This window comes from Apodemus sylvaticus, chromosome 14 (assembly GCF_947179515.1).
Source record: "Apodemus sylvaticus chromosome 14, mApoSyl1.1, whole genome shotgun sequence".
Classification (NCBI taxonomy): Eukaryota; Metazoa; Chordata; class Mammalia; order Rodentia; family Muridae; genus Apodemus; species Apodemus sylvaticus.
The window spans coordinates 62,706,023-62,732,603 of NC_067485.1; the positions used below are offsets into that span (position 1 = coordinate 62,706,023).

Here is a 26,581-nt window from a genome sequence, read left to right on the forward strand (position 1 = left end):
TTAATAAACGGGCCAGGACTCTCGGGCCAGGGCTCTCGGGGCACATTTCTCATGGGCTAGGTAGAGCATTTTGTAAGGCATTGTGGATGGGATTGGGTGGCAGTTGTTTTTGGCAAGCTGGCAAACATGGAAACTTACAAATATCTTTTTTTTTTTTTTTTTTTTATACAACTCTGGTTTCAAGCTTCAGTTTCTCTTGAGGTGTTACTTTCTGACTTACTGTAGAGTCTCACTTTTCCCCACAAAAAGGAAGTGGAAAGAATATGTGTAGGGTTTTGCTTCAAGGTAGACTTCTGCTGAGTGGCCCCTCCAAGGACTGGCCAAGCTCACCAGTGTCTCAAGGAAACGCATGACTCACCCTGCTGCTTGGCTTTCCTCTGAACCACACAGTCATTCTTCAAATGTAGCAATCGCTTAGCAGTGCCAGGCCAGGGAATTGCTAGAATCAACCTTAGTGCGACTGTGAAGCAAGCTTCCCGAGGGTGTGTAATTTATTCTATTTTTAAGCCCGGAAATATTGACCCTGTCTTGAGAGCATCTGCCAACAGCAGGTACTACCTGGCAGAGGGATTTGTACCAGTTTGATCTCACGGTGGATTTTGGGCATCTTTAGGCATTTCTACCCTAGTAGGAATAGAGAGCTTTTCTCTGTAGTGTTGTACAGGAATTGTAGTGTTCGTTTGTTGGTTTGTTTGGACTTTGCTGTCAATGGCACCTTGTATGAAGCATATGCACATTAACTGTGAAATTGAGTGAAATCTGGCGAAGCTCTAATTTTGGTAGTTCAGCGTCACGCCCAGCACATCACTGTCTCTGACCCTCACTGCCTTTCCTTCCACTGATCCTCAGGATACAGTGTGCATTCGGGGTGGGTTATCGGTACCAAATATAGTTGAAAAGCAGCCATTGTTTTCAATGAAGTCTTTCTAGTCATTCCAGTTGCTCTGAACCACAGTTCTTTATTCCACCGAGCCCTTAGCATTTGTGCCCTTAGCATTTGTATTGACTGATCCGGAGGCAACAGAGCAAGGTTGGTTCCGCCCCACAGGTCCTTGCTTACTCGGGATTCCTAGTAGCTTGCTCTGAGGTTTCTTTGCAGACTTCCCTTTAAGCACCTGTGTGCTCTGTGAGGGGTTGTGAGTGAACCTGAGGACCAGGGCACTGGGGACCTCGGCTGCATCTGATGAAATCAGTGTACAGATCATGGTAAAGGCTTGGTTTGGTGCAGTTGGCACAACCACACTCACAGGAAAAACAAAAGCCAGCCACCTGACAGCTTGTTCATACTGTTCATACTCCAGACTGAAGTTCTGGTGGTCAGTTGGTGAATTCTTGGTACATGGAGGGTGATGCCTATTGGCTGGCAGGTGGCAGGTGGCAAGCACAGTGGTTCCTGTCATATTGCCTATGGTGGAATTGTTTCTCTAGGGCTTCTTCCCCCAAGGGGGGAGTGCTCCAGTGTCCCTATCAGAGTGGCCTAGACTGCAGGGGGGAGGAGGGATGTGCAGCCCCAGGAGTTGGAGAACAGGTTCTGTTTACTCCCAGGCCCAGCTGGTGTCCTGCTCTCAAACCCAAGCCTCTTGGTTGGGACCTGGTCTCCAGTAATCAGGCCTTGTCTCTGCGTGTGGGAGTCCAGCTGTGGAGACAACCCAGGTGCCCAAGGCCTGGCAGTTGCCTCTCTTCTGTCAGGTACTGTTAAAGGTTCTCTGTGGTTTCTCCTCTTCTGTCTGTGGTGCCTTTGTGTTTGCCATGGGGTTGGAGTTCTTGTTGTTTTGGTTTTGCTATGTTGTTGTTTTTGGTTGGTTTGTTTTGGTGTTTGGTCCCAACTTCCTCTTTTGTCACTCCAGTAGGGTTTCTGGAAGGGAAAAGAAGTAAAAATGTAGTCACTTCATCAACTCCAAGCAGGAGTCTGGGAAAACACCATTACCAGCTTAATGGTAGCTTTCCTCATATTGTTCTGTGGGGCAGGTCTTGGGTGGTGAAGCTGGCTGCCTTTCTGCTCTGTGCTTGGAAAGGAAAGCAAGAGTCTAGCCTGAGAGACCAGGAATCCAGCATTTCCTTTCTGGAATCTTAATGCTAGTCCAGCAGTGAAGTCTCTTAAAAAAAAAAAAATCTCCGGACCAAAAAAAAAAAAAAAAAAAAAAACCCAAGCTGCAAACCAGGTGCAGGTTTTACTAATGATGTCTGTGTGATTGGCGCTAAGATGCATGACCGTCTTACTGCTTACTTTTTAAGCATATATGTTTGGCTGTCTAGGATGCCAGTGGGAACACCACGTGACGGACGGGCCAACTCATCTTCTGCATGGCATGGCCGTTGCACCCCATCCCCAAGGGACTGTGAGAGTTAGGGTCCCCACCGATGACCGTCGGCACCCCATTGTCCCGATAGAATCCTAACCTCACAGGGCACATGGTTTGAGGACATCCTCCTTACAAGATGAATTTACAGGAAGTAGTAGATTATTTGAGTATATTAGATACCGACTGAAAAGAAAGTCATGTTCCTTTGAAACTTTCCAGATTTATTTCTTAAGAGTCTGGCTAATGGCTAGTATTCATGTCACCGAGAGGAGAGACGTTCCTGTGCATTGACATCCACCAAGTGTTTCATTCCCTGCTGCATGTGGACAATTGCAAGTAGCAGAAACCCCCTTTCCACTAGCGCAAGGGGTTAGTCTGTGTCCATCACTTTTCTGGCCACAGGATGTGATTTTGGTTCAGGTTTTCAGAAGGTTTCGTTTGTCATTGCAAGAATAGGATTGGGAACAGAGATGGCCGTAGCCTTCAGAGGCGTAGCCTAAGTGGCTTAGATCCTCCAGCATAGGTTCCAGATCCCGAAGGGGTTCCACAACCTTCCAACACAGCGTCCCCTGCTGGGAACCAAAACAGCTGCCTGAGCCTGCAGGAGACTTAGCAGATTCAACTTCTTTAGCTAGAGCCCCAGTTCTCAGCCTTCCTAATGCTGCAACCTTCTGATACCGTTCCTTATGTCATGGTGACCCCCAGCCATAAAATTATTTTGTCGCTACTTCATAACTGTAGTTGTGTTACTGTAGTGAGTCCTGGTGTAAATATCTGATATGCAGGACCCAAAGGGGTCTTGACCCACAGGTTGAGAACTGCACATCTAGGTTAGGATCGTGACGGGAAGCTGGCCTGGAGCCTAGGATTTAAATGATGATTTCGAATCATCCGCACAAGGGCTTTGTTGTTTTCTGGGTTCCACCCAGGACCCTTCTAACACGTGGTTTGTTGAACAAGACCGAAGATGTGAGTTCAGGCAACTGCAGATACGTGCTCTTGGCTTCTTTCACGTGACCCTCCTTGGCCAACCTGGATGGGCTCACAGAAATCATACAGGAATTGGGGGAGGGGGGAGACATGAGAAATTGTGTTTAGATTCATTCGAATTTTGGGAACTGCCTCAGCAAGGTGAAACACTGGGGTTCTGTGGTGTCATCCAGTCAGGGGACCAGGGACTGATGGGAACAAGGATGCACCCCTGTAGCCACTCTAATGATGCTACATTATCCCTGCCTGTTCTAACAGAGGCCAGAAATCCAAATTTGTGTGTAAATTTTCTGAAGTCTGATATACCAATAATTAATTCAAGCACTTTCTAAATTACTGAGCCAAAAAAGCACATCATTTATCTCTTCTCAAGTTCATTTTAAAGGCATAGCATGAGATCACGGGCCTTTGGGCCCTGAAGGAAGAAGCAGGACCAGTCTCAGTCATGGGTCCCTAGACTCTAAGGCTGGGCTCCTTCTCAATGGACCACTTTGTAGCACTTGTTTTCATTGGCAAAGTCTTTCTTAAAAATTTTTTTAAGTCCATATGCCTCTGGAATAACATAGATTTCTGGCCTTCATTCACAGTTTAATGCTGTATTCTGTGTTTTACGGATGGTAAATTGTAGCATGAATCCATTCTTTGAGTTGGTAGTGGGCCAGCCTCTAAGGCATGTCCATCAGAGATCTCTGCAGTACTAGACAGGGGAGATGGCTCAGTAGGAAAAGTGCTTGCCTCACAAGCGTGAAGCCCTGAGTCCAAGTCCTAGGACCTACATAAAAAAACAAAAACAAAAGCAATACATATTTATAATTCCTGTGTTGCGGGCGGTGGGCACAGGAAGAACACTGGGACTTACACCCAGCTAACCTAGGCTAACCTAGGTCCAGGTCAGAGAGAGATTCTTCAAAACAACAAACTGGGTGTCTCCTAGGGACTGACAGGAGAGGTTGACCTCTGTATGTGCATGTGTACAGATACACGGGTGCACACACTACCCACCCACCGACCCACGGACACACATGCACACACGCATGTGGGGAGGGAGCAGGTGGGGGAATGACTCTTGATGATAGAGCTTTGGGGCACTGTGTTGCTGGAGTAGAATTTATGCTTGCATTATACATTCAAGTAAGATTTCAAGCCAGAGTTTAAGTCCTGCTCCTAATATTTATTATTATTATTTTAATCAAGTAGGCACTGTTCAAAAGATTGACTTGATTGCTCTTAGTCAAGAGGAAATAGCACCTTAAGTGATTAACTTAGGGTCTTGAGTTTGTAGGGGAAGGAGACAGACCCTTTGGTCTGTGCTTATATCTCAGTTTTGCCATCAGAGCAATTTCGTTTGCCCTGTCAAAATGAAACATTATTTTCTAGATAGTGGAAGGTAGCTCACATTTGGATCCTGTCATCTGTGTGATCTGCAAACGTAGAAGCGTTAACGTTTCCAAAATGCCTTCAGAAATGAGTATTGATAGAGCTGCTGCAGAAAATTGGCTTCGCCTTCTGACAAATAAAAATACAGTTTGCAAACACCTTTAGCCACCTGTTCTTTCTGCCCCTGTAATTGGCTTTAATTTGCTAGACCTGCCCCACTGAAACCTCAGAGCTTTCAAATTGGTATTCAGTATGCAGTGTCAGCTGTAACCAGAGTGTGGCCACATGCACACACTGGTAGGGGACTGGTTTTGAAAGTTCTTGGGTTGTTTTTTTGTTTTTTGGGTTTTTCTTTTTTCTTTTTTTTCTTTTTGTAGTTTTTTAGTTTTTTAGTTTTTTGAGACAGGGTTTCTCTGTGTAGCCCTGGCTGTCCTGGAACTCACTCTGTAGACCAGGCTGGCCTCAAACTCAGAAATCTGCCTGCCTCTGCCTCCCAAGTGCTGGGATTAAAGGCGTATGCCACCGCTGCCCGGCGTTTTGAAAGTTCTTAATTGTTTTAACCTAAATGCTTGATGAGATTGTAAAAAATATTTACAAATGATATGCAGATTGTTGAAGACTAGTTTTTCCCTTGCATGGAACTTATTAGTTACAAATGGCTTTTCAGTTGATACTAAGAATCTGATTTTAAAAAATTTAGGTAATTCTCCCCAAACTTAAGTTAGTAGGAAAAATATAAAGTGAAAATGTGTTGTTGTTGTTGTTGTTGTTGTTGTTTTGTTTTGATTTGATTTTGTTCACTCTGGGCTACTCTTCTGCTTTGCTTTGCTTTGTTTTTGTTGTTGAAATAAGAAATCTGTGTTCTTCCTCATTAGTTTCAATTGCAAATCATTGTAACTTTCAAAGCTGGGTTTCTTTGGTCGATGTCCCAGTGACAGAGCTGGAAGCGGGGAATCTTGATGGCCTTCAAAGTCACACTGGGGAAAATATTTTCTTAGAAAATGCACCTGGAGGTAGATTTTTTTTAATCGGTGAAAGTTCCCATTTGTGAGAGCATGGTCCCCTCTCCTGTGGGAGTGGATTGAAGTAGCTATAGCACCTGATTCTCGCCATACACTATAAATGCCAAGTGGAATGACCCTCAGGGCAGAAAACAAGAGCTTAAAGTAAATGACTACATTGAAAAATCTTTGTGTACTTGTGTTGGAGAGCTGAAAGGAACTTCGTAGGAAGAGTCCGGTAAGTATAAGGTCTTTATTTTGAACGGTGATGATGGAATGGAGTGTCCTTTAAACCAGTAACAAGGAACAGGTCATAATCTTTACCTTGAAGTCAGGATCCTTCTGTGAAAGCCAAAAGCAATCAAAAAATTAGTATGGGAAATCTGGCATGGCTCACATAAGGATTAGCTTTCCCTTAAAAAAAATCTAATAATGGTAACCCGCATTCTGAATAACCATACCCACCGGACAGTGGTGGTGCACACCTTTAATCTCAGCACTTGGGAGGCAGAGGCAAGTGGATTTCTGAATTCAGGGTCAGCCTGGTCTACAGAGCGAGTTCCAGGACAGAGAAACCCTGCTTTGAAAAAAAACCAAAAAGAAACACAAACAAACAAACAAACAAACAAAAAATAACTGTACCCAGTTATGCATGCTAATTCTTTTTCCTGCAGTGTCTTTGTTAGTGATGACTCTTTGGTGCTTATTCTGGCCCAGTTACCTAAACCTTGCAGGTTTCTCTCTGTTGTTGAACTGTGTTTTAACATGGACATTCAGGTTGCTTCTCTTGAGACTGGAGGAGGAATGAGTGGACATCTCTGGGTCCTTCAGTGATAACTGTTTACGATTCTTTTGGATTTGAATGCTGACTGGTGACTGAGTGACAGGTGCACGGGAGTGGTAACAGTGGTGACACCTTAAGTTGCGTGGGTGAGACCTCAGCTGCTCTAACTGTAGACAGCAGCACATGTTCCGTTAAGCACGCAGTTACTATTAATTTACTTTTTTTTTTTTTAAAGAATTTCTTCAGTTTCTAACACAACAGAGGCGTAAATTTTAGATGAGCTTTTTCTGTCTCCTTGCAGTGAACCCTCACCCTCTAGGCTGGTAGGAATGTAAACCGATGCAGAGCTCCAGAAATCTAGCTGCTTGCTGGGACTGCTGGAGTCTGGACTACGTGGACTGGATTCCAGATGCAGCTTGGCCAGCTAATAGCAGATAGCTGATCTCACTAAGCCTGCGTCGTCTTATCTGGGAAACAGGAATGGTGGTACCTACACTATTGGGTTATAAATATCAGACTAGATACCATGTCCAGAGGGGTCAGTGTGGCATTTGGGAGATGCCCAGTAAGTGTTAGCTGTGGCATTAATGCTAAGTCTTAAAGTGAGTTCAGACAAGGCTGAGCCAAGCCTGCCCGCTTCCTCCTTTCATACTTTGTCCATCCCCCTCTGCCCCGCCCCCTTCCTTAACTCTTGAATTACAATGCAGTCTGGTCATCTGGGCACTTGGTACTAACAGACATTTGTACCAGCCCTCCCCACCCCACCGTAGCCTTGCTTCCACTGATGTCGACAACAGAGCTCCATTATTTCATGTCTTATGGACACTGTGAGTCTCTGTACCCAATGACTCAGCAGAGAGCAACACCGGTGCTTTAGGGGGTGACTGGTACTGGTACGGCATAAACAGAACCTCGAGGCCCTTCGCAGGGTACAGGGAGGCCCAGCTGGTGGCCCCTCTGCACGGATATATGTCTGATACACTTAGAAAAGTTCTGAGCTGTGTCATCAGGTGGTGACTATGTCTGTCTCAGCAGAACAAAACTGGCTTTCCCAGAGAGAGGTGACAGACGACCAATCAGGGGCTCCCCTGTGTGAAGGTGATGCTACCCTTCTGTTGTAAGAGTTCATTGCAGATTTGCAACCCTCTAGAACCATGCAGGGAAGGGTGTAACTAGGGCTTTCAGTTTGTTTGGCTTCACTCTTAGCTCCAGAAATGAAAGTCTATTTGAATTCTATAACATACGCTTACCCTAAGGGGTGGGGGCTGTTATTTCAATACAGTAAGAGTTAATTACAAATTTTTCTGTGTCCTTCCACGAATAGTACATAACCTACACAAAGACAGAAATTCTTCCTTAAATACTGATAAGAACTGAGTGTGGGGCTGGAGAGATGGCTCAGCGGGTAAGAGCACTGACTGCTATTCTGAAGGTCCTGAATTCAAATCCCGGCAACCACATGATGGCTCACAACCATCTGAATGAGATTTGATACCCTCTTCTGGTGTGTCTAAAGACACCTACACTGTACTTACATAAAATAAATAAATCTTTAAAAAAAATGAGTGTGTCGGTCAGTGGTAGAGCACAAGGCCCTGAGCTCTATCCTAGCACCACAAATAATAATAATAATAATAATGATAATAGGAAGAGGAGGAGGAGAAGCAGCAGTAGCAGTACCACCATCACCACCACCATCACCACCATCACCACCACCATCACCACCACCACCACTACCATCACCACCACCACCACCACCACCACCATCACCACCACCACCACCACCACCATCACCACCACCACCACTACCATCACCACCACCACCACCACCGCCATCACCACCATCACCACCATCACCACCACCACCACCACCACCACCACTGTCAGTTTTATTCCTAATTTTTGCGTGGGCCACTTGGAATGACTAGACTAAAGTAAAATGCTAAATCAAAAAAATTAAAATGTTAAAACTCAAAGCCCACTGTCAAGAAAGCTGCAGGCTCAAGGCTAGGAGCCCCATATGAGTTATAGAAGTCAGCAAAGGAGGTTAGTTTAACCTCCTCTGAGACGGTAGCCTGTGGTGCACTGTGAATTCTGGACTAGGAGCAAGCTTACCTTTCGGAGTGGGTTACGGCAGGCTCGTGGGCTAAAGGCAGTGAGGTCCCCCGGGAAGTTGGGTGAGCTTCCAATGTTCACGCCCTGCTGAGGTTAATCCACCTCAGTGAGGCTGGTGAATGAGTGCTGACCTTCTTATGCACCAAAACGAAGCATTCCTACAGAAAAAAAAAAAGTCGAGGCTCAAGAGATGCTGTTGGAAACATATCAATTACTAATTAATTAAAAGTTGCCTCTGAGTGGCAGATGCTCTGGCTCACCGTGTGTTCATGGGTGGTTAATTCATTTGACCCGGAAGTTTGAGAGCATACCGTGGCAGGGGAGGGCGAAAGGAGCTATAAAGCTACTGCACGTGAAAGGCAATGCAGAGGAAAGAGAAAATGACCCAGGAATGTCTAACTACGCTCCGTATCCAACTATTCCTCAGTCATAGAGGTAGAAAGCGAGCTAGGAGATGGCTTAATCTGTGAAGTGCCTCCTGTAATGAGCACCAGGACCTGAGTTCGGATCCCCAGGACCCCAGCAGCCATGTAAAGAGTCAAAGGTAGCGCATGCTCAAAAAGTCAAAGTCATGCTCCTGTGACGCCAGCAGTTGAGCTTGGATTCAGACCTGCCTTTGTATCCAGCCTCACCCAATGGACGATCTTCCCACTCAGTGAGATGCCCCCTGTCTCAAAAACAAAAACAACAAACAACAACAAAAGGGGCAGGGCTACTTCAGAAAGACCCCCGAATGTCTGCACCCACATATCTACACTAAGAGGTATACGTATCACACAAACCCAGCACATACCTAAGTCCATACATAATATACACCGAATTACATACTCAGGCTCTGCAGTGAATTCATCACTCCCTTCAAGAAGCCATTCACCACACCCCTGCTCCGAGTTCCCAGCACTCTCACTGTCTAGACGCAAGTGTTTCTATTAGCCGCCTGGGGTTTGGGGCTTGGGTTCAAGTGTCCTGCTCATCGGCTCTAGGAGGAATTCCTACTCATGGGACCGTGTGACACTGATTTCTCATTTCTGGTGATGGCCCTGCAGTTCCCTTGCTGTTCTCTCTATGACACTGTAGAGCAAGTGTCAGGAATGAAGGGCGCATCTATCCACCTACCTACCCCACCCCCCTCACCCACCCCCTCATCCCCTTACCCCCTCACCCCCCCCCACCATCCCTCCATCTCCGTGCCTCTTCCCTGATCCAGACTCCGCTAGCTTGTACTCAATGCTGTTCCTCTGACACCCTCCAACCCACCTCCCCCAGCTCTGAACGCATATGAACTGTAAGTTCTGCCCCACACAGCCAAGCCCACGTCTTCCACCTCATTTTTTACCTTTGCATCGACTTTTCAGGCTCCTCTTTTCTCTTTAAGCCTGTGAACCACCACCTGCCACCAGCTCGTCCTGACCAAGTGTGGAAACCCGCAATTTCTAAGAAGCCATTAATGAGTTCAAATCCCTGCCCTAGCAAGAAACTCATCGCTTGTTTGCTCGATTTTGTTTTTGCTCTCTGCAATCAGGAACCCTTCAGAGTACCTTCCATCCTGCAGGAAATGCAAATGTTTAAAGTGGTTTGATGTTTTTATTGAAGTTGGCAGGGGAGAAAATAGCATGGGGATCAAGTGCAAGCAACCAAGAAAAAAAAAATAAAGCCAGGTTTTCACAACCACGCATCAGATCCACCCCCCACCACTTCCTGTGGCGGAAAGGAAATGGCATTCTGTGTTTTGTCCTCTGAAGCCTGTATCTTTGCTTTTTGTTTTTTCTTGAGATAGCTTCACTGGGTAGCCCAGGCTGGCCTCAGACTTGCCATCTCCCTCCTCCAGACTGCCGAGTGAACTTCTCATTCTCCTGTAACCCCATGAACCCCCTTCCTCCTGAGTGAAGGTCTTAACTGGCATATTCAAACCCCATGCCGATATTTATGTTTAAACTCAATCCCTACAAGAAAGGAAAGAATGAATATATGGACATCCGCATCATTCTTGAGGTGCCAAAATATAGATCATGTCAGTTAATTTAACAGATACCTCAGAGGTAAAATCCCTCTGTCACAGATAACACTTTGTTCACAGAGGAAGTTGTCCTTGAAATGGGATCAGTGGAGTTCTGGGTTGAGGGTCTGGAAGGAGACGGAATGGGATCGGAGCATCCCTAAGGAACAAATAGCCTTAAGGACTCGCCTCCTTATTCCTCCTGCACCACCCAGGCCCAGTGTGGGAGAGAAGAACCTGAGAGGGAGTGAGAAGGAGGGAAGACCAATGAGGGAGTGCGGACGACCAGAGAAAGAGTGCCTGGAGGGACACAGAGGGCAGGCAGAATTCCTGAGCTCATGGGTTTCTTTGCAGTTATGTGGCAAAAATGGGCCATCCTCAGCAGGATGGTACTAACCAGTGATATCTATGTTGTGTTTTCTAGATCAATGAACTGAGCCATGTTCAAATCCCTGTCATGTTGATGCCTGATGACTTCAAAGCCTACTCAAAGATAAAGGTGGACAACCACCTTTTTAACAAGTAAGTATGGTGCAGCCTCTCTGGAGACTCCCTGGCTGGGTAGACTAGGACTTTTTGTGACTTTCTGTAATCACATGGTTTTTTTTCAATGGGTGGGAGTAAAGTTTTGCTGATGAAGTTAATCCTGTGATAAACACAGCCATCTGTCATATGCAGAGAAGCAGCAGCAGGCCCTCTGGGATAATATCCCCTTGCCATATGGCATATTGTTCCCTATGAGTATCTTATACATTAAAAGTGATATCCTCATTACTATTTAAATTTTTGGAGCTGTAAATTACTTGGATTGTTTGAGCAGTTATGGACTTCTGTTCTTGTACACACAACTTTTAAAATTGTGGCTTTATGATTAGAGATGACTACATTATAAAACAATAAATAATTAAGATGTGTTATTATAGAACAGAACTGGATGTCATGTTTGGGCGTCAGTAATGTTCTTCATGTGAATGGGATACCTTTGATGGTAATGAAGAAAGTTGATTAGTTAGTTCATCTAAAAGCTAGAGCTGTGGCGTGGCCCTTCCTCCGCAGTGACTACAGCCAACACAGTAGCTGAAAACTGGCACATATACAAATTACTGTCATTCCTGTGCAAAGGACAGTAATAGAGGGGTGTCCACAGTTTGTATTTATTGCTCTGTGAGAGCACAGAGGAGGGGCAGTCCTGTATGAGTGGCGCGAGCCTCAGAGTAACCTCCTATATCAAGATAAGTATGAAATTTCTTTCCTCCTCTTCTCTTTGTTGTAGTACCAGGGATTGAACCTAGGGACTCCCACATGGGAGGCAAGTAATCTACCACTGAGCTACTTTTGTTCTGATGTGAACTTAGGAGTTCCCACAACCATGTTTAGAGGTTGATTTCGAGTGTATAAACACACAAAGGTGTGGTTGAGGGAAAGGTCTTCATTGTAGAGACTAGGAACAGTGCGGCCAGAGGCATCTGGAAGGATCTAGAACAGAGAGACAAATATAACCCTGAACATGGTCAGCAGACTGAACTGGGCCATGAGAGGGAGACAGGAGAGAATGAGAGAGGAAGACAAAGGAGAAAGTCAAGAGAGCACATGAGAAAGGACCAAGAGGTCCCATTTGTCAATTCTTTATCTTAGAGCATAAGCTATTGGTGTTCTCTTCAGGAACTTTTCCCCTGTGCCCATGTCCTCAAGGCTCTTCCCCAGTTTCTTTTCTGTTAGTTTTAGTGTGTTTGGTTTTCTATAGAGGTCCTCAATCCACTTGGAGTTATGCTTAGTACAAGGAGATAAGAATGGATCAATTTGCATTCTTCTGCATGTTGACCTCCAGTTGAACCAGCACCATTTGTTGTAAAGGCTATCTTTTTTCCATTGGATTGTTTTAGCTCCTTTGTTGAAGATCAAGTGATCATAGGTGTATGGGTTCATTTCTGGGTCTTCAATCCTATTCCATTGATCTACCTGCCTGTCACTGTACCAATACCATGGAGTTTTTAACAATATTGCTCTGTAGTATTGCTTGAGGTCCGAGATACTGATTCCCCCAGAAGTTCTTTTACTGTTGAGGATAGTTTTAGCTCTCCTGGGTTTTTTGTTATTCCAGATGAATTTGAGAATTGCTCTTTCTGACTCTATAAAGAACTGAGTTGGGATTTTGATGGGGATTGCATTGAATCTGTATATTGCTTTTGGCAAGATGGCCATTTTAACTATATTAATCCTGCCAATCCAAGAGCATGGAAGATTTTTCCATTTTCTGAGGTCTTCTTCAATTTCCTTCTTCAGAGACCTGAAGTTCTTGTCATATAAATCTTTCACTTGTTTGGTTAGAGTCACACCAATATACTTTATATTGTTTGTGGCTATTGTGAAGGGTGTCATTTCCCTAATTTCTTTCTCAGCCTGCTTATCCTTTGAGTATAGGAAGGCCACTGATTTGCTTGAGTTGATTTTATAACCAGCCACTTTGCTGAAGTTGTTTAGCAGCTTTAAGAGTTCTCTGCTGGAGTTTTTTGGATCACTTAAGTACACTATCATATCATCTGCAAATAGTGATAGTTTGACATCTTCCTTTCCAAATTATATCCCTTTGACTTCCTATGTTGTCTAATTGCTCTAGCTAGAACTTCAAGTACTATATTGAAAAGATATGGAGAGAGGGGGCAGCCTTGTCTAGTCCCTGATTTTAGTGGGATTGCTTCAAGTTTCTCTCCATTTAGTTTGATGTTGGCTACAGGTTTGCTGTATATTGCTTTTACTATGTTTAGGAATGGGCCTTGAATTCCTGTTCTTTCCAAGACTTTTAGCGTAAAAGGATGCTGAATTTTGTCAAATGCTTTTTCAGCATCTAATGAAATGACCATGTGGGTTTTTTTTTCTTTGAGTTTGTTTATATAGTGGATTGCATTGATGGATTTCCGTGTATTGAACCATCCCTGCATCCCCGGAATGAAGCCTACTTGATCATGGTGAATGATCGTTTTGATGTGTTCTTGGATTCGGTTGGCAAGAATTTTATTGAGTATTTTTGCATCGATATTCATTAGGGAATTGGTCTGAAGTTCTCTTTCTTTATTGGATCTTTGTGTGGTTTTGGTATCAGCTTAATTGTGGCTTCATAGAACTAGTTGGGTAGTGTTCCTTCTGTTTCTATCTGTAAGGCAAAGGACACTGTCATTCAGACAAAACGGCAACCAACCAATTGGGAAAAGATCTTCACCAACCTTACATCCTACAGAGGGCTAATATCTAATATATACAGAGAACTCAAGAAGTTAGACCCCAGAGAGCTAAATAATCCTATTATAAAATAGGGTACAGAGCTAAACAAAGAATTTTCACCTGAAGAATGTCCAATGGCTGAGAAGCACCTTAAATGTTCAACATCATTAGTCATTAGGGAAATGCAAATCAAAACAATCCTGAGATTTCACCCCACACCAGTCAGAATGGCTAAGATTAAAAACTCAGGAGACAGCAGGTGTTGGAGAAAGAGGAACACTCCTCCACTGCTGGTGGGATTACAAGCTGGTACAACCACTCTGGAAATCAGTCTGGCGATTCCTCAGAAAACTGGGCATGACACTTCTGGAGGACCCTGTTATACCACTCCCCGGCATATACCCAGAGGATTCCCCAGCATACAATAAGGACACATGCTCCACTATGTTCATAGCAGCCTTATTTATAATAGCCAGAAGCTGGAAAGAACTCAGATGTTCCTCAATGGAGGAATAGATACAGAAAATGTGGTACATTTACACAATGGAGTACTACTTAGCAATTAAAAACAATGAATTCATGAAATTTTTAGGCAAATGGTTGGATCTGGAAAATATCATCCTAAGTGAGGTAACCCAATCACAAAAGAATACACATGGAATGCAGTCACTGATAAGTGGATATTAATTAGCCCTGAAGCTCTGAATACCCAAGACACAATTCACATATCAAATGATTCCCAAGAAGAAGGAACGAGAGGGCCCTGGTCCTGGAAAGGCTTGATGCAGCAATGCAGGGGATTACCAGGACAGAGAAGTGGGAGGGGTTTGATCGGTGTGGGGTGTGGGGGGAAATGGGCAGAGGGAAGAGGGCTTATGGGACTTATGGGGAGGGGGGAACCGGGAAAGGGGCAATCATTTAGAATGTGAACAAAGAATGTAGAAAATAAAAAAATAAAATAATAGTTAAAAAAAAAAAAAAACAAACCAAGAGAGAGGCAAGCAAGAGTGGGTCAGGAGAGCAGAGGGCTGACAGGGCAGGTCCTGTAGGAGGGGAAGCTGGGGAAAGAGAGGAGCCCTAGTGTGTGAGCCTAGAGACCAGCCTGGGCCTTGGTATGTTAATTGGCACCACAGGTTAGCCATTTGGCCAGTTTCTCTTGGACCCAACAGTGAGGATTTAGAATGTGGTCTTGGGTGTGAGGCCGAGCCTTGGTTGGCAGCAGCTTCCGGTGAGCTTGCTGTTCCGTCCTTTCTCTCTGCCATCCTCTGCTCTCCACTAAGCCCAGATTGTCCCTGCCCACCCCTCTTCCTGGGGGACGGCTGGTGTGTGCAGCCAGTGTCCCTCTGTCTGTCCGACCTGGTGCTGTGGAATCCTCTGTGTTTGCTGTGGGCAGTGAACTCTCACCACCTCACTGCTACCTACAGGTCTGGGTCGGGCAGGGTGGGGCGCCCGTTAGCCTCCTGTCTGCCTGAGCCTCACTGCACAACGTGACTCTTGCAGGGAAAACATGCCGAGCCATTTCAAGTTTAAGGAATATTGCCCGATGGTCTTCCGGAATCTTCGGGAGAGGTTTGGAATCGACGACCAAGATTTCCAGGTGAGCTGCTTTTGTGAGACAGGTTTGCTCTGTCCAGTAGGATTTGTGTTTCTGTCCCGTGAGCATCCTTTGCAGGCTCAAGTTTCAGTGTTCATTCTGAAAGTAGGCGTTGTCTAAGTAAAGGCATCGGTCTGGTTTGATTTCAGTGAGAGGTCTGTGGGGAAAAGAAGGCTGCACTTAAGAGTGAATACTCTTGCTTCTAGATGCGAGTTTCTGCTGGCCAAGCTGCTTGCTGCTTTCTGGGGTCAAGTGTGTGCTTCCCCGTGCAAGCGTGCATGCGTGTGTTAAATGAATGTTTTTCTACTTTGGCTGAGGCCACTTAGGAATCTCAGGCAGGGATTGTGTTCCTGCTAATTTCCTGGGTTGTAAATGCACAAACTGTCCCCTGCCCTGGCATTCTCCTCAGGCTGTGCTTGTGTCTCTCAGGGCTGGGTTGTAGAGTGGCCACAGCCCTCCTGTCACCAGTGAGAACCTACTGACCTGCACAGTCCGATGCCCTCCTTCTCACGTGCCACATTCTAACGTGCTCTGGCATCTCTCCTATACTTGGCACAGACCTCCATTTTGACTTTCAAATGAGATACAACTTTTTAAGTATCTGCTGCTCGCTGACCAGTCTCCTCAAAGAAAGCCTGCTTTCTTAGTACTTCTAAACTGATGCGATAAGATACCATGACCAAGGTCACTTAGGAACGAAAATGTTTATCTGGGGCTTATAGTTTCAGAGGTTGAGTCCATGACCGTCATGGTGTGGCAGTCAGGCCTGGTGCTGGAGCAATAGCTGAGAATTCACACGAACCAGAGAGAGCCTTGCGCTTTCTGGACATACCTTTTCCTAATCTTTCCCAGATAGTTCCACCAACTGACAAACCAAATATATGAGCCTGTGGGGGCCACTCTCATTTCAAACCCCGACTCCTGCCAGTGGTTCCTTGAGCTTCATATAGGCGGCAGATCAATAAGTACTAAAGGTTTGTTTTTGTTTGCTTGCTTGCTTGTTTTAAAGCAGAATTCTGAGTACTAACTCAGAGTTTGTCTTACGTCTCCTCAGATGAATAGCACTCTCTCTAACTTGCCCTAAATTTAAAACCTGCATCAATGCCATGTTGCTACCCCCAGGCAACCTTACAAGCACCAGATGGGCACAGTGTGCTCTTAAGGTTTCTCTTAAGAGAAGAGGCTCAGTCAGGGAGCTGTACTTGTTTAGCCTACCTCCCTAAAGATTAAGCTCCCCACCCACCCACCTCTGTTAACCTTTCCAAGAATTTGTGCCAAGCTTCATCAGGCATGAGACCACTGCCCAGGTGACCAGTAGGGTCATAGGCTCCCCAGATACCCAGGGTTCTGAGCTGAAGGTCTGGGTATCGAAGGAAGGCTTAGGGGTAAAGGATGCAACATGTAGAATCTGGGTATTCCTTCTCTCAGATGGCTGTGATGTCAGCATCAGGTTTGGGCTTCATTGGTGAAACAGAACCCTGGATCATGATTATGGGTGTGATGTTCATGGCTGAAAGTGTGTCTTCTACAGAAGGACTGGAAAAAAAAAAAGAGGTTTGTGTGAAGTAGAAAGGATAATTGCATGTGGCCTGAGGACTTACTACGTTTAAACAGACCATGGATTCTTTGGAATCTCTGTCTGACCCTGTAGTGTGTTCCTCCTGCACCCCATCAAAGAGCCTGCTACACAAGCGTGAGGATTGGATGTAGATCACCATGGTAAAGCCTCACACGAAGCCATTGGAGACAGGCAGGTCTCTGGGGCCCAGTGGCTGGCCAGTCAATCAGTCACTGAGCTGTGGGTTCAGTAAGGAACCCTGTCTCAAAACATAGGGCAGGAGGCAGTGGGGGTGTGGCTCCTTATGTCATATCAGACACATGCATCTACATGTACGTGCATCCATACACACATACAACACACATGTATCTACCTAGTCTCAAGGGCCCCATTGCAGAACCTTCATAGGCTTCTTGATTGATTACTGAATTGAAAAATTTACATTTTTCCTCCTCAGTTCTATTGAAGAGGTTGAGAATGAACCCATTTTGTTGTAGCAGAGAAAAGTGGTTTTTAAAGTTTCCTCAAATGACAGTTGTGTTGCTGAAAGGCACCACTCCGACCCTCTAAAAATAACACCATAGAGGTTGATATTTACGAATGTGCAAATCGCAGCATGCAGACTTTGAAAGGAAATGAGGCAAGTAGAGGGTGATTCACAAGCAACTAATTGGCAAGTCTCTTGTACACTAAGCAGGAGCCCAGGATGGAGGAAGTTAGTCTGAGTGTAATTAATCATCTGAACACCTCTTTCCCTCAACTCTGCCTGCTGCTTCAGGCATGTAAATTGTTGCCTTCTCTTTGTAAATTGTTGCTTTCTCTATGACAACTGTATTTCTTTTTAAAATGTTTTTCACTGAGAGTCCAGAATGCCTCCAATAAATCAGAGGTGGACTTTTCTCTCCACATCTATATTCTTTTCCCCGAACCCTTATACCCTAAAGTCCCCTCAGCAGACTGGGGTGTAGTTCAGTGGTAGAGCACTTGCCCATCGCGTGTAGATTTGTGGGTTCCATCCCAAAACCAGAAGTCTGAGCTAAAGTCAAGATGGTAAACTGAGGCTGAGTCCAGTTGGCTAAATGGTTTGGCATGAAGGCAAGCCAGTGTGACACCCTGGTTCTCTCTACTTAAACCTGGTAGGCTCCTGTGTAAATCATAAAGTCCCCAGAATCCAGGGCAACCCATCAACTCAGCCACTATCCATCCCTGTGTAAAATAGTTGGACCAGCAAATGAAGCTCCTGTCATCCCTCAGAGGCACTGGCTTGCTAATGGGGAGCAGCTGTGGTCTGGCTGTGTTTGTTTTCTGAAACACTTGTATTTTAGACAGGTGACCTTAAATCACTGTGGCGATAAAGACCGGGATCATCTGATTAATTGTGTATTTGTGTCTTTCCTTTAACCTGAAAGGATACCTGTCCTGCCTTGTTCTTTCAGGGTTGTTTACTGGAGGCCTCTTTGATAATGTAAAAGAGGGTAATTAGCCAGCCAAACTGAGCTCTATCTGTGAACTTAACCATCCTGATTGAGATTGAAAACAATTCTCACAGCCAGCACACATGTGTATCTGATTTCATGGGTGCATGGCTGTCTTTCACTTCTTTTTCCTGTTAAAGACGGATTTAAACAACAGTTCCATTATGGGGTATTTATCACTAATTACCAGTAACCATCCATGATAGACACTTTCTGTTGCTATGAGAGAATACCTGAGAAAAATAATGTAAAAAGAAGAAGGCTTTCATTGGGCTCGTGGTTTCAGAATTTATAAACCCGTGATGCTTTGGGCCTGGGCTAAGGCAGAATGTCGTGGTTATATAAGCACGAGATAGAGGAAGCGACTGACCTTGAGGCAGCCAGGGAGCAGAGAAAGAGGAGGACAGACCAGATGAGGGAGAGGAGAGCAAAGGGGAAAGGAAGAAGGGAGAGAGGGAAAGAGTCCCGTCAAAGGCAGGCCCCTTCATGGCCTTTCATCAGCCAGTCTCCTAGCTTCCGTCACCCCCAATAAAGCCATTGGATCATGAGTCTCTCAGTGGGTTAATCCACTCCTTACTGGGTGGACTGGCTGGGACTCCCAATCCCACCAGCTCCCAGGGGCTCCTCCAGTTAGGGCCCAAGCCTTCCAAGCCCACGCCTACCTAACATACATTATGTTGACATGTGTGCATCTAGGCATGTGTGTTTGTATGCATTCGTGTATGTGGGCACTCTCGGGGACACATGCCTGGTGATTTCAGATTCGGTCTGAGTTTAGTGGCTTAGTGTTTTTATAATTATACACTAGGTTTGTGATATGCTCAGACTGCACTCTTTTTCTGGTTATCATTAGTCCATGTGGTCCCCTGTCCCTGCTTCTCTTAAGATGCTTTTAAGGATGACAACTATCATTGAAGGTTCCACCACTCCGTTTTGTGTATTTCCAAAACCGCAAGCCCTGGTCCCTTTCACTCTGATTCCCCTCAAGCTGATTGTGTGTGTTTATCTATTTGCCCTACTGTATTTTGGAGTCTATGCTAAACATTCCAGGTATCTTCCCTACCTCCAAAGTGCTGGGATACAGTCATGTGCCACCATGCCCAGTTCTGTGGGCTCAGAATGGAACCCAGAACTTCATGCATGTTGGGCAAGCATTGCACCAACTGAACTGCATCCCCACTTTGATGCCCAGAGGCCTAGATGCCCTTTGGAATACAGACAAAAAGAGTGAAGCAGCAACTGTTGTGAAACATACTAGATTCGGTAGTAAGTGTTAAGAAGGTGTTTCATTAACTTGAGAACGTCTCCAGCCCTCTTGCACGTCTTGTGGGACATCGGGCCCTCTTTTAGACAGTTCTGGGAAGTCGGATAGAGGCTTCAGTTTGCTTGTGGGTGTCCAGAGCAGACTACCCACTAAAACCAAGAAGTTGCCCAGGATGGAGCCTGTACTGTTGAACCTAAATGCAGGGCACCATTGAAATGGAGCTCTCTTGTTCATTGTGTTAGATAATACCAGGTTTTGTTTGCCCCCACTGTGCCTCCTGAATTAGAACCCTCATTATTTGCGTTTGATGCCCTTCTTTGTATCTGTAACCGAGTTCTAATTTTAAAAATAATTCATTTTGGAAGCTAACATTTTAAACTTCTGAGGTTCCTGTTTTAAGTTTCAAGCTCTAACCTTCCTAGCTCACTGCATTTTAGGGAGTAGGGGATTCTGCCAGGACATCTGCCAAATAAAGATGTTTGCAGGGCAGATATTTTTCAAGGGGACTTAAAGCTGCGTGAACGAAGGAACTAGTCTTTCCTATGCTGCCTACCTTTCCAGTGAGAGCTCTGGAAGAAAGGGAGAGGGGCAGGGCATTCGTGCAATACATCACAATTGGGTAGAGAAGGAGCTGAGGGAGAGACACAGATGGGGAGAGAGTCAGACACACAAGGAGAGCGTGATAATGAGTCCGAAGACCTCACCTTATTCTGCAGCTAGCAAGCAGTTTTATGGATTTTGTGTAGGGAAGAAGAGATATATGAAGTCTGCTTTTGTTTTTTGTGGGTTTATGTGTGTATGGTTCAAATGCATGGATGTATATGTGTTTGCATGTGTGCATATGTGCAGAAGCCAGAAACTGATGTCTGCTTATCCTTCTTAGTTGCTATCCACTTTTCGCATAGCCTCTCACTGGATCTGGAGCTGACTGGTTTCCCTGGGAACCCCTGTCTCCATCTCTTGAATGCTGAGAGTGGGCTACCATACCCATCTGACTTTATGCAGATGTCTGTAGATCCTAACTCGGATGGCAAGTACTTTATCTACTGAGCCATCTCCCAGACCCTGAAGTCTGGGAGTAGGAGCTGGGCGGTGGTGGCACACGCCTGTAATCCCAGCACTTGGGAGGCAGAGGCAGGAGGATTTCTGAGTTTGAGGCCAGCCTGATCTACATAGTGAGTTCCATGACAGCCAGGGCTACACAGAGAAAACCTGTCTTGAAAAAAACAAAAAACAAAACAAAACAAAACAAAAAAAACAGCAACAACAAAAAAAAGTCTGGGAGTGGGGGAGGTAATAATTTTTAAAAGGTTTATATTATGTTTATATTTATTTATGTGTATATGCCACATGGGTGCAGGTACCCACAGAGGCCAGAAGAGGGCATCAGGCTCCCTCTTGTGATCCACCCTACATGAATAGGTAGAGCAGCAGGACTTTGAACCCCTGAGCCATCTCTCCAGATCTCCTCTTCTCCCATACATCCCTTTAAGATGGTGGGATGGTTGTGTAGAGAAGGTCTACAAGTGAGAGAGGCATGTGGGAGGCTAGGGGCTCTCTCAGTGTGTGCAGAGTAGAAGAGCGGAGTCATTTGCTGCTGGCAGAGAGCAGCTGCACAAAAGTGTGCCTGTGACGAGTCAGGCAGAAAAGTCCGGGCCAGGGGTCAGTGAAAACAAAGCGAGGCAACAAAGAGGAGTTTGGCACCTGCGTGCCTGAGAGAACACAATGAATCACAGAAGGGAATTGGAAGTGTAATGCAAGAAGAGAGGGGAAGATAAAGTTGAGTTTCTGACCTGCGGCTTGAAGATCACGAAGTGCTCACAAGACTGTTGATCACTCAAGTGAGTGCCCTAGTAGCAGTCTTGGGGGAGGGGCCCGGCTCCAGGAAGTCCTCGTGGGAGCCTTCCTGGATTCTTTCTCTGGACAGTCATACCCACAGTGTGCCCACCTGTGCACTGTTTCAACTCCTCTTGTCTCTTCCCCACTGGGTGGCTGGGGTCTTAGTTAGACTTTTATTGCTGTAAGGAGAAACGAGGACCAAGACAACTTTTTTGGGGGGGGGGGGTGTCTGAGACAGGGTTTTTCTGTGTAACCCTGGCTGCCCTGGAACTCATTCTGTAGACCAGGCTGACCTCGAACTCAGAAATCTGCCTGCCTCTGCTTCCCAAGTATTGGGATTAAAGGCGTGCGCCACCACTGCCTGGCCCAAGACAACTCTTAGAAAGGCAGATATTTCACTGGGGCTGGCTTACAGGTTCAGAGGTTCAGTTCATTATCATGACGGGAAGCAAGGCAGTGCCCAGGCAGACGTCATGCTACAGAAATTGAGAGTTCTCCATCTTGATCATCAGCCACGAGGAGTCTCCCACACAGGGAGCCAGCAGGAAGCTCTCTTCTGCTTAAGCATAGGACCTCAAAGTCCACCTGTACAGTAACACAACTTCCCTCCAACAAGGCCACGCCTCCTAATAATGCTACTTCCCATGGGCCAAGCATATTCAAACCACAGTTTGGAGGTTTGTCCAGCTCACACTTGCAGTTCGTTCTCGCTGGATAACCACGTTCTGCATTCCAAGGCACCCTGGGTAGTCATCCTGTACTCGGAGACACTTGGGCTAAAACACAGAAGTTTCCTCTCAGGTGCTCAGCCTTGTGAGAGCACAGGATACACTCCACAGCCAATCTGCATCCCAAGTCTTGGACACACACACACACACACAGTGTCTCCACCCCTCCTTCCACCTTCCAGTGTTGGTTTCCTGCTGGCTCTGTGTTTCCTGCCCTGAACCTGCTGCACCTCACTGTGTGCGGTCAAGGCTAACCATTAGTCAGCAGTCTTTAGCCCAGGGTGTGAGGTAAACACAATGTTCCCATTTCATGAACCTTGGAGACTGGCATCTGGTATTAGAGCTCCAAACTCAAGTGCCACCCTGAGAGCTGAAAGCAGTTCTCATAATGTTCTGGGAGGTCCCTGCACTGTGCTCTCTGGTTTCTTATACCTTCCATTACTGTGTTCTTTTCTGCTAGTTGTTTCATTATTGATCAGCACTAAATGTTTTGCTCCCCCTCTAAAACGAAAGCCACTCTGTGCTTAGGATCCCGGCTCCCACCTCCTTTGATCAGCTTTGAGCACGGTAGCCTTTAACGACTCCGTGGTGATGGTCAGGGTAGCTCGTTGGTCTGATGATGTCAGAAGCCCACCTGCGCTGGCTCCCGTATGTCCAGAGGAAACCCAGAATACAGCTCTCTGGGTGATGGTCACACTTTTCTCTTGGGCTCTGCGGTCTGTCTGTCAGCAGGCTTGAGACTGGTTTTGAGGTCCATGAAACAGGGAGCCCACCCTGGGGGAAGAACACTTCATGGGAGTCTGGATGAGCCCTGGACATTCTGCTCCTGATGCTGTGGCCACGCTCACCTACCATGGCGGGTCTCAGTTTCATCTGTGACGTGGGGTGGGGGGTGGGGCTGAGGGTGGGGCGTCGAGCTTGCCAGACTCTCTCAGCTAAGCCTTTTCAGCTTCACGTTGGTGCTTCCTGCCTGTCGGATCCTCCACCAACCCCCTCCTGCTGCCGTGATGCCCCGCCTGAGCATGTGACCAAGCAATAGAGACTGAGCCCTCCTAAGCCACGAGCCCAGATAAACCCTTCCTACTTAAGTGGTTTTGGTCACAGATTCTTCTCTGTAGTATTGATAGATCCTCCTAGGAAGCTAATTGCTTTTTCACATTTGAGTTTGGCAGAATTGATTTTTCAAGTAGTCTTCCTTTTGGCTAATGTTTTTTTTAAAAAGTTCGATATATGAATTTTTTTAAAAAAAAATAAAGCCTACGTTTATTTGTTATTTGTTTATTTAATTATGCTGTGTGTGAATTATGATACGGAGTGGACTGAGGTACCACAGCACACAATTGGAAGTGTGCAAATGTCAGATGTCAGTGTTAACAAGTGTGTCAGTGTGAGAGGACAGCGTCAGTTCTTTCTTCCCATCATTTGGATTTTGGGAATCTAACTCAGGTCTTCAGGCTTGGTGGCACGCACCTTTACACTCTGAGCCCTCCTGCTGGCCCTTCACGTGTGACTTTAGCCAGGACGGGCAAGCTACAAACAACATGAAAAATAACAAAACTATAATGGGAATACGAGATGAGGTCAAGAAAGTTAAGGGTGAAAAACGCTTGATATTTTCAACAAAGGTGCTGGGGGGAAAAACAGTCCTAAAGCAGGGTGTTTTATGAGAACTCTAAAGGATTGGTGATTGGAACGAGCTAATTAAATTGACCTTTATGAGTTCTCCCCTTTTGGAGGCTCCACTAATCCTGGACCTCCCACTGTGGAAGTGAACATCTTCGGTGCCCACTGTTAGAGGAGGAGGGTGGGAAGGAGGAGGGCACTGTTAATCCTTTTCTGAAAGGGAAAGGATAGTAAATTTCCAATTATAAATGTGGAAAGACCTTCGCAGGGGAACTTCTCATTATCTTGCTTTATTTCCTGTCGAGGGCAGCTGGAACACCAGAGCTTCAAACACAGCTGTTGAGGCTTGAGACAGGATATCAGATATTACAAGGCATATCTATGGAAAAAGGAGCTTAAATACCAACTTGTATGATTGGCTTTGAAAGGGATGAGATTCTAAAGTAGTTCTGTGTGCCCATCACCATAGCTTTGTCTAGACCTGTAACTTTCCTTAGCTATCCAGCAAGCCTTAGAAGTAACACCTGCTGCCCGTGATGTGTCCCCATAGTTCCAGCTCAGCACTGGAGTGAGCAGAGATCACCTGTGTCCCCTTCCTCAGCCTGGGGTCTGCAGTTTGCACAGCTGTGCAGTCAATGGCCTCTTGCAGTGATAACTGTGTTTCTGGGCCTTTGAATAAAATGCCTGGGCCAACTGAAACACCTTTTCACTATGTAAAATGTCCAGACCAGGCGAATTGTACCACAACAAGAAACTCTCCGAAGGGGACAGAGAAAGGAATGGCACAGAAATGTAGACAGGTTGCTAAAAATGCTGTAAGAAGGATATGGCAGTAGCTGCATGGCTTCGCAAACCCACAAAATCTTCTGAGTTGTGCACTTTAGGTGAATGGTAGGGTCTGTGAGTGCTTTCTAAGGAAAGCCACGGAAAAGGAATGTTCTGTGACTGGTAGGACGGCTCGGTGGATAAGGACACAGGGTGCCGAGCCTGATGATCTGAGTTCAATTTCCAAAACCCACATGACAGAAAAGACCAGTTACCACAAGTGATCCTCTGGCCCATACATATATGTGCATAAACAAATATGTACACTTAAAAAAATAAGAGATGTTTAGGGGTGCAGGCAATGTGGCTCAGTAGGTGTAGTATTAACCACGAAAGAATGAGGACCTGAGTTCAGATTCCAGGCAGCCACATAAAATCAATGTACTTAAGTAATCTAGGTGCCAGAGAGGAAGATGAAGGAGGGTCTGGGGCTCGCTGGTCAGCCAGCCCGAACAAATTGGTGAGCCCCAGGTTCAGTCAAAGACTCAAAAAAGAGGCATAGACCAAGACACCTGGCATCAACTTGTGGTGTACATACATGTTCACACACACACATGCATACACACATTCGCATGTATCTATGCATATACATTGCACACAAATAAAATTCATTTCTTTTTACAAAAGAAATTCAGAGTTTGAAATTAGTTCATATTTAATATGAGACTACCAAATGTAGAAAAGGAAAGCTATAGCATATTTTGTAGTTTGTGCACATTTTTCATTAGTTCTTTTGTTTCATAAACTAAGAGTAAATCGCTGGCCGTTTCCCAAATCTCTGTGAATTAACAACACCAATTTATCCTGATTAATAATTATAAGAGGAAGCAGGACTCTTGGAGACAGTTCAGTCCAGCTGTGTTTCTTTGCAAATAAATGGGTCTGGCGTGGGAGTTGGGCATCGCTGCTGGGCTGGGATTTGTACTGCCTTGTTTCTATTACAGACCCTTTTGTTCTGCTCCCTGTTGCCCGACTCCATCTTTAGCGTTAGTTTGAGAAGATGCTGAACTGTAAGCCCAGAAGGGGAACCTTGGGAGGCCTGTTGCATCAGCTTTCTTGGGAGAGGTGGGAATAAATTGTATTCCAACAACAAACAGAGAACCAGTCTGACCCAAGTCCAGCCGGGTCAACCGCTGTGTCTATTAGATCTACTTCAAGAGTGTGGATTATCATCCTGAGACAGCTGCTTCACTGAAAAGTCCCACCCCAGTGGGTGACAGCTTCCCAAAGCTGCATGGAGTCCCTTCTTTCTCCCCTTGTCCTCAGCCTTCCCAAGGCTCTGTCCAGCTGGGGCAGGATTACTGACAGCTGGGAGAGGGGACAGAGGGAACATGTGGCAGAATCTCTGCCGAGGGTCTAATGACCCTCCCACCCCCTTCCCTCGCAGGAGCTTCAACAAGGCCTTCTTGAAAAGTCTTATTGGGAAGTCCCAGCTGCTCCAATTTAGATGGTAAAGGGCATGCTGTGCCCAGAAACATCTCCAACAGCTGGGGGCTCTCAATTTGAAGCTGCTCTCTTAAGTGGTTTGAATTCTCTGATAAGAACTTCTCGTAGAAGGGCTAGAGAAGATCTTCACCTGTCACTTTTAAACTGATCCCATGCAGAACCCTAGATTAGAATGTAAATAACCTTAATCTCATTTCGGAATGGGTGACTTGTCCAAGCTCTGTCTTAAGCTAGGAATTTGAGTTTTCAAAGGAGCAGGTCTCTCCAGACCTGGGGTGGGTTTCTGTGGGTCGATTGTTGTCTGATACCTTTTCCTGAGGACACATGAGTGGACAAGATTCCTGAAAAATAAGTTGTAATTTGAAGATGGGGATTATGAAGATTAAACCAAAAGTGGTACTTTTCAGCCTTGGTTGGTTCAGATCTGAAAGTCTTGCTTTTGTA

At 45.6% G+C, this 26,581-nt stretch overlaps 1 protein-coding gene and 1 long non-coding RNA gene across 4 annotated transcripts in view; one reads left to right on the top strand and one right to left on the bottom strand.

The window, feature by feature from the left end:
- The window catches only part of Pip4k2a (phosphatidylinositol-5-phosphate 4-kinase type 2 alpha), a 161,258-nt gene that overhangs the window by 80,930 nt on the left and 53,747 nt on the right, over positions 1–26,581 (top strand). For all 3 annotated transcript variants that reach the window (XM_052156365.1, XM_052156366.1, XM_052156364.1), the window contains exons 2-3: positions 10,991–11,088; positions 15,286–15,382. In XM_052156365.1, coding sequence (XP_052012325.1) covers positions 10,991–11,088; positions 15,286–15,382 — 195 coding nt within the window. The remainder of the gene's footprint in view (positions 1–10,990; positions 11,089–15,285; positions 15,383–26,581) is intronic.
- LOC127664408 (uncharacterized) lies at positions 5,210–10,135 on the bottom strand. Its single transcript, XR_007973203.1, has 3 exons — positions 9,907–10,135; positions 8,571–8,728; positions 5,210–6,013 (listed from the first exon to the last, which is right to left on the bottom strand). It is a non-coding gene; the product is annotated as an uncharacterized LOC127664408 (long non-coding RNA).